The sequence below is a fragment of the Camelus ferus genome, chromosome 34, assembly GCF_009834535.1.
Source record: "Camelus ferus isolate YT-003-E chromosome 34, BCGSAC_Cfer_1.0, whole genome shotgun sequence".
NCBI classification, from domain to species: Eukaryota; Metazoa; Chordata; class Mammalia; order Artiodactyla; family Camelidae; genus Camelus; species Camelus ferus.
The window spans coordinates 16,764,625-16,772,444 of record NC_045729.1 but is presented as its reverse complement, the minus strand read 5'-3'; the positions used below and the strand labels follow the sequence as shown (position 1 = coordinate 16,772,444).

General features: G+C 38.8%; 1 protein-coding gene across 1 annotated transcript; it reads right to left on the bottom strand.

The window, feature by feature from the left end:
• Positions 1-6,444: 6,444 nt before the first annotated feature.
• On the bottom strand, positions 6,445-7,818 carry MRPL51 (mitochondrial ribosomal protein L51). Its single transcript, XM_006175534.3, has 3 exons — positions 7,475-7,818; positions 7,280-7,390; positions 6,445-6,857 (listed from the first exon to the last, which is right to left on the bottom strand). The coding sequence occupies exons 1-3, from the start codon at positions 7,551-7,553 to the stop codon at positions 6,661-6,663; spliced, it is 387 nt and encodes a 128-aa protein (XP_006175596.1). The 5' UTR covers positions 7,554-7,818; the 3' UTR covers positions 6,445-6,660.
• Positions 7,819-7,820: the final 2 nt, after the last annotated feature.

The window sequence follows — 7,820 nt, the reverse complement described above, 5'->3', positions numbered from 1 at the left end:
ACTTTTATACTTAAAGGACGTGATCAAGAAAATGAAAGGAAAACCCACAGAATGGGAGAAAATATTTGCAAATCAAAATACTTGTGTCTGATACAGTACTTGTATCTGGAATACAAAGAACCCTTCCAACTCAACAACAACAACAAAAAACCAATTTGAGAATGGACAAAGGGCCTAAATTGACATTTCTCAAAAGAAGATATACAGATGGCCAATAAGCACAAGAAAAGACACTCCACATCATTAACCATTAAAGAAATACAAACCAAAGCCACAATGAGATACTACTATATAACCAGGAGGCTGGCTATAACCAAAAAGACAGATAGTACCAAGTGCTGATGCGGATGTGAAGAAATTAAACCCTCATACACTGCTCGTGAGAAAGCAAAATAATGCAGCCATTTTGGAAAAGAGTCAGCAGTTCTTCAAAGAGTTAAATATAGAGTTACTGTGTGATCCAGCAATTCCACTCCTAGGTATATACCCAAGGGAAATGAAAATGCCCACACAGAACCTAGCACATGATTATTCATAGCAGTATTATTTAGAATAGCCAAAAAAATAGACAACCCAAATGTCCATCAACTGATAAGTGGATATAGTATAGTATATCCACATAGTGGAATAGCAATAAAAAGAAATAGAGTGCTAATACTACAACATGGAGGAATCTTGAACCTGTGCTAAGATAAAGAGGCCAGGGGTGGGAAGGTATAGACTGGGATTTCAAAATTGTAGAATAGATAAACAAGATTACACTGTATAGCACAGGGAAATATACACAAAATGTTATGATAACTCACAGAGAAAAAAATGTGACAATGAGTGTGTATATGTCCATGAATGATTGAAAAATTGTGCTGAACACTGGAATTTGACACAACATTGTAAAATGATTATAAATCAATAAAAAATGTTAAAAAAAAAAGAGGCCAGACACCAAGGATCACAGTGTACGATTACATTTAGATGAAATATCCAGGACAGGCAAGAATCTATAGGGACAGAAGGTGGATTAGTGGTTGCCTACAACTGGGAAAGAGAGGGAATGGAGGGTGGCAGCTAAGGGGTATGGGGTTTCATTCTGGGGTAATGATAAAAATATTCTAAAATTGATTTTGGTGATACAAGCACAATTCAGTGAATATACTAAAAGCCATTGAATTGGGTGAATTGTATGTGGATTGTATCTCAATAAAGACACAGTTTTTTTAAATAAGAAAGATAAGTTGCAGATACTAACCATTATATACAAAATAAACAAGTTTCTACTGTATAGAACAGGGAACATATTCAATATCTTATAGGAACCTATAATGAGAAGGAATATGATAAGGAATTTATGTATGCATATGTATGACTGAAACATTATGCTGTACACCAGAAACTGACACATTGTAAACTGACTATACCTCAATTTTTAAAAATCTTTTTAAAAAGGGATATTCTTATGCATTTAAGTAAAGAGATGCATTTTAATTTCAAAAAGAAAAAAAACGTTATCCCACAGTACACCACTTGGCTCAGTAGTAAACAATATTTACATAGTCCTAATAATGTAAACACTGTCTACTGATTTAAGCCAAAATGCTGATATAACTAAACAAAAAGGAGTGAGGGAGGGGACTGTAAGAAAGGAGGGCATTGGGGATTGTAAATCCAGTTTCCTGACAAGATGACTAACTTTCAAAATCAAACCTGGATAATCTATGGAAGCTCTAAGGAATCGTGAATTTCAAGAAGTAACACCTAAAGTATAAGAATGCCTTGGGGAAACTGAAGGCTATTGTGGGTTAAATTGCATCCTCCATAAATTTCTGTGTTGAAGTCCTAACCTCTAGTTCCTCAGAATATGATGTTACTTGGAAACAGGGTTGTTGCAGGTGTAACAGGGTGGTATTTCAGTTATACTTGGAAACAGGGTTGTTGCAGGTGTAACAGGGTGGTATTTCAGTTATCTCAGTCTTCAACTTCTGGGGTCTGCATGCTTGTCGTCAGCATGCAGTTAACGTCTTCCACCTGGTGGGGGTTTTAGTATGTGCAGAACAACTCAAGGATATGGCTCAGGATATTACCTACAGCTCCTGAGGGGGAACTAAAGGTCCCCAACTTTGTTTTGTGGCTGAACTACTATCTTGCCTTGCTTGACTGTTTCTCTTTGTTTCTGCATTTTCTCACTCCTCTGCTTAAATTTGCTCTTTGGAATTTGGGGAAGGCCTAGGAAGCTAAAGTTTTTCTACAAACAAGAGGGAGAAAGACACTGGGGAGGGGAGAGGGGTTCTGTCCCCAGGAAGGCCCCACAAGGTCCTGCTGGGTTTCAAGCTGAGAATTCTAACATGCAGCCAGAATTGAATGGCTTGGTCTACAGGGGGAAAAGTAAATCTAAGCTCTTCGTCCTGGCCGGCATTCAAGACTCCTAGTTACTTGGCACTACATTTCCTACCCAAACTTATCTCCCACTATTAGAGAAAGGCTCACTGTGTGTTAACAATCATTAACTTAGTCCTATGTCAGTATTCCTACCTTTGCTCACATGCCTATGCCCCCAGGACCAGGCTGCCCCCTCCCACCCCACTTACCCACCTGAACTATTTCCTGTTCTTCAAAGTTTCTCCCCATAGACGTTATTGTCCATATTTAACACCAATTCCCTATTTCCATCAGCTGAAATTTCCCAAAATTTAGTTCAAATGTCATCTCTTCAACAAGTAACTTTTCTGACCCCTCCCCCAGCTAAAAAAAGAACTAATTTTCCTATTCAGTTATCATGTCCAAATTCATATGTTTACATATGTATCTGTTAAGTAGAATGAAAGCTACTGAGAGTCAGGAACTAACCCTGACTTAGTGATTATGTCCCTCCAAATAACCCTGCACATAATGGTTCAGTGTTTATTGAGTAAAAATGTTACATACTGTTTCACATCAAAAACAAGATTGTTTTGTTCTTGAAAACATGATCTTATATATCTTCACAGCAGGAAGTAGTCTATACATGCCTGTTGAATTGAACTATCAATGTCCTCATCACCAATAATCACACATCCTACTAAAGCATGTGCATGTATTCTTCAGGGCACCTTGCACTTAGCAGAGTCTCAAATATTTTGATTTTCTCTTCTCCAGTCCTACCAAATCATGAAAGGATCCCAGTCACTCACACTTCACACCAACCTCTCCATTCTCACATCCAGCTCCTCTCCAGCCATCCTTGTGAAAACTCATTCCTGTTGAGATCCAAGACTCCCATATACATTTCCATGAGTCCCAGGATCATAATACATGTTCACATAGAGCCATCAATCCATTTCTCCAAAATCTACTCTTCACTTAACACATGCTTACTAATCTGGCTTCACTTCTGTTGAGCCTTCCAGAAGATGAAGTCCCAGCAAAGACATGAGATGTGACTGAGGTAGATCATGTGCAGATATGGCTGTGGACACTTCCTCACATCCCCGTAATTGCATGCAGCTTCTCTGATCTAAAAAACAAGTACATTTCCACACAGCCTTGAATCTGGGCTGGGCTGTGATTTATTAACTGGTAGAATGCAGCACAAATGACACCAAGTCACTTCCTGGCCTATGTCTATCAAATCTTGAAGCTTCCACTTTTGCCTTTGGACTCAAGCCTCCATAAAAAGAAGTTTGGGCTATCTAGACTACTGATTAATGATACCACATAGAAAAAAAAAAAAAAAACACTCAGCCATTCTAACTGAGGCACTAGACATGTCAGTGAAGACATCTTGGACATTATAGTTCTAACCAAGCTCCCAGCTGGATGCTGGGATTGACCTTCAATCCACACCAAATAGCGCAGAACTGCCCTGCTGAGCCCAGATAAACCAGAGAATATGAATTAATAAATTGGTGTTTTCACTCCAACATTCACAGCAGCACTATTTACAATAGCCAAGACATGTAAACAACCCAAGTGCCCATCAACAAATGACTGGCTTAAGAAGATGTACATGATGGAATATTACTCGGCCATAAAAAAGAATGAAATAGTGCTGTTTGCAGCAACATGGATCGACCTAGAGATTATCATACTACATGAAGTCAGACAGGGAAAGACAAATATATGATGTCACTTATACATGGAATCTAAAAAATAATACAAATGAATCTATATACAAAACAGAAACAGACTCACAGACATAGAAAACAAACTTATGGTTACAAAAGAGGAAAGAGAGGGAGGAGAAGGATAAATTGGGAGTATGAGATTAACAAATACAACTACACATAAAATAGATAAGCTACAAAGATTTCCTATATAGCACAGGGAACTATACTCAACATCTTGTAATAACCTATAATGGAAAAGAATCTGAAAAAATACATTAACTGAACGACATTGCTATATACCTGAAATAAATACAATATTGTAAATCAACTATACTTCAATTAAAAAAATAATAAATTGTTTTCAGTCACTAAGTTTGGGGGTGGATTATTATTTAACAATAGATAATTGAAACAGGTACTAACTTTAAAGGACTGGGATCAAATAAAAGACCTAATCACCATAATTCCTTAATCTTCAAATCCCAATTTGTGTCTATAAGTAATTTTCTTTAGTTTGCAACGCTACTCTTATAAATGAAAAGTTTGAATAACTTAAAAAACATATTTCCATTCAATTTCTTCAGTTTTTTTTTGTTTGTTTGTTTGTTTGTTTTCTTTATGGAGGTACTAAGGATTCAGCCCAGGACCTCCTTTACCACCGAGCTATACCAACCCCCTCTTCAGGTTTTTCCTAATTTTTGGCACCTATACACTCCAGAGGAGTGTCATTACCATCTGCACTAGCCAAACTCTGTATTAAATATTTTACACACATAATTTAATTTATTCCTCACACAACCCTAAGACGAAGGTGTTGTATTATTCCTACTTGACAGGCTGGAAAAAAAAAAACAAAAACTAAGGCTCATAGACATTAGCTACTTTGCCTAGGGTCATATAAACAGAGTGGTAGAGCTTGGGTTTAAGTCTAGACCTGACTCCAAAGGCCATGTTTTTAATCTATAATCTATACTATAGTAGAGACTTATTCACATCAACCTAATAAACCATCCTAAGAAACACAAATAGCACTTTAAAGCCACATAAAAGATTTCTTTAAAAGCAGTACATCAAATATTTTCCTTATTTCATTCTGCAAATATTTATTGAGAGCCTCATATATACTAGGCACTGGAGACATACTAAACTTAACCCCAATCACAACACAATTCTAGAAATTGTTGCTACATTTTTCTCCTCTTGATTGAGTAATGTCAACCTTATTTAACTTGATTCATGGCCAGTGAAATTGTTAAAAGACAAAAAAGCAGAGAGTGCCATACTATGCTTCATTATAGGTAGACCTACCCAGCCATCTCCCAGCACATTCTGTGTCCTCTCACCATGCACCACTGATCACTATTCTCTTCCCCACTTGAAACATTATACTTGTTTCTCTGCTTACTGAAATTCAACCTCTTCTATGAAGCCTCTCCTGATTAGGCCAAATACATTCTCCTGTCTAGGTTATTTATCCTCCAGTCCACATTAGTGGTTTCCAAACACAGCTAATTAAAATCATCTGGCTTTTAAAATTAGAATTACCAAAAATTAGAGAAGTTATACTTTCAAAAAGCAAAAGCCTGAAAACAATCTAAAAGTCTATCAAAATGGAACCCACTAAATCATTACAGTACATAATGTGAGAATATAAAACAATACCTAAGTGCTGTCAATTGAAAATGCACCATGCACCATGAATAGTGTGTATGGAATCCTACTTTTAAAAAAAGAGATAGATAAATAGTAAGGCTTATACATACACAGTACATGTTTAGAATTACAAAGAATCTCTTAAGAGTGGTTGCCTCCAAGAAGGTGCATAAAAAAACAAGCTGTGAGAATACTTTTCATCTACTTACTCTTTTGTAATTTTAAAATTTGCACTGTATGTCTGTATGTATGGATATATTCTTTGTAATTATTAGGAAAAAAAAAAAAACACGTAAATGCACAAGACTCAGTTCAGCTCTACAGCTGTCAAATCTCTGGGGGCCAGGGACCAGCTTTTGAAACTGTTAAACTACCCAGAGATTCTGATGATCAGTTAGGCTTAGGAATCATTCATGCCAACCACCCATATGGTACTTAATGCTTCATATTAAAGTGTACATGTGAGACTATAACTTTATACCCCTGACTATAAAAGCATGGGGGAGGATACATTATACTTTGTTTTTCCTACAGTTCTCAGCTCAGAAAAGATAGCCAATAAATATTTTTTGATAAGAACAGTGCAAAAGTATAATTCCATTTTTCTATTACATTTCACTCCAGTGTGGAAGGGTTTTTAAAAATACATTTAACATGATGGCACAATGGGGCAATTTAAAGTTATCACTTTCAATACATGAAGGGCCAAATGTGAAAAGGTGCCAAAAATAATTTTTATTTTTTAAACACCACAGGCATGGTTAGACTCAAAGGGCAAGTGGTGAGTCCAAACCTAAGGCTATAAGACTTAGGGATGAGTTACACTTCCTAGTTCACATGAATAAGTAAAATAGCATCCAGAGGAAAGTAAAACATGTGGATAACAGATTCCAAACAAGTCCCATTCCACAGTTCCCAGGTCTCTCTTCTACCGGTACTTCCCATGTCGGTTAAAGTGTTTGTAGAGATAGCTGATGCGTTTGTTAAGGTTGTGCAGGTCATCAATGAACATCCGATTTCCAACCATTCTCTTCTTTCGGATACAACGCTGCAATTCATTCCCCTTCCAGCCCCGAAGCCATATAGGGCCCTTGATCAGTTCTTTAGGGTGTTTTTCAAAGTTTCCTGCGTAATGTGAGAGCACGTATTAGTACCAAAACGAGAGAACCCAGCCTCCATCAGCTAAGCCTTCAACACAGTTGAATCTCCCGGAGCAGCACCAATCGACAACACACATTCCGCTACAGTATCAAGAATACAAACTCCGTAGCAAGCCTGCTTGGGGTTCAAATTCTGGCACTGATATTTGCTGGCTTTGGAAAAATTACTTAACCTTCCTGTGCCTCAGTTTCCTCACCTGTAAAGTGAAAAGGTTATGATTAAATGTGTCAGTACATGTAAGGCACACAGAACAGCGCCGAACACAATGTAAACAACCACGTGTTTGTTCTTACTACTGAATAAGGCACCATTTCCACAGAGGTGAAAGAAAATAATCGTTACAGCATAACTGTTCTGAAATTCTGCACCACGGAGTCGACTCTTACCTAGGATTCCGATGTTGTCATACACCCCGAACATGGCCCTCTTCTCGTTCCAACGATCAACCACTTTGGGTGGCGGGAGGGTGACCCTTACATGGAACAATCTAGGAACACCTAGGGATGGGGAAGAAAGGAAATTAATCTGAGCCGCTTACTGAAAAGCAGTTCTCGGGGCGTCTTTCTGTAACAGCCACTTACCCAAAGAGAAGCTTCTGCAGGCCAGAGGCACCCAGCCCCATAGTCCCCTGCCTGTCACCCAAGAGAGGCTCCCAGCCATTGTTCTCGTCTCTCCTCTACAACAGCCTCCGCACGGGCACAGCAGTGAGGGCCAGACCTGACCTTCGAGAAGATGACAGGTACGGTCACCGCCGTCCTCACTCCGGCACTAGGTGCGCGCAGCCATCTTGGGCTTTACCCAAGCAGCTCCGGGCGTAGGGCCCGCCTTGACCCCGCCCCCCAAGTTCCGGTGCAGAGCCGCCTTGACGCTCCGCCACGCCGAGGCGCTTCCGGTCGGCCCGCCGGAAGTTGGGGAGCGCCGGAAGTT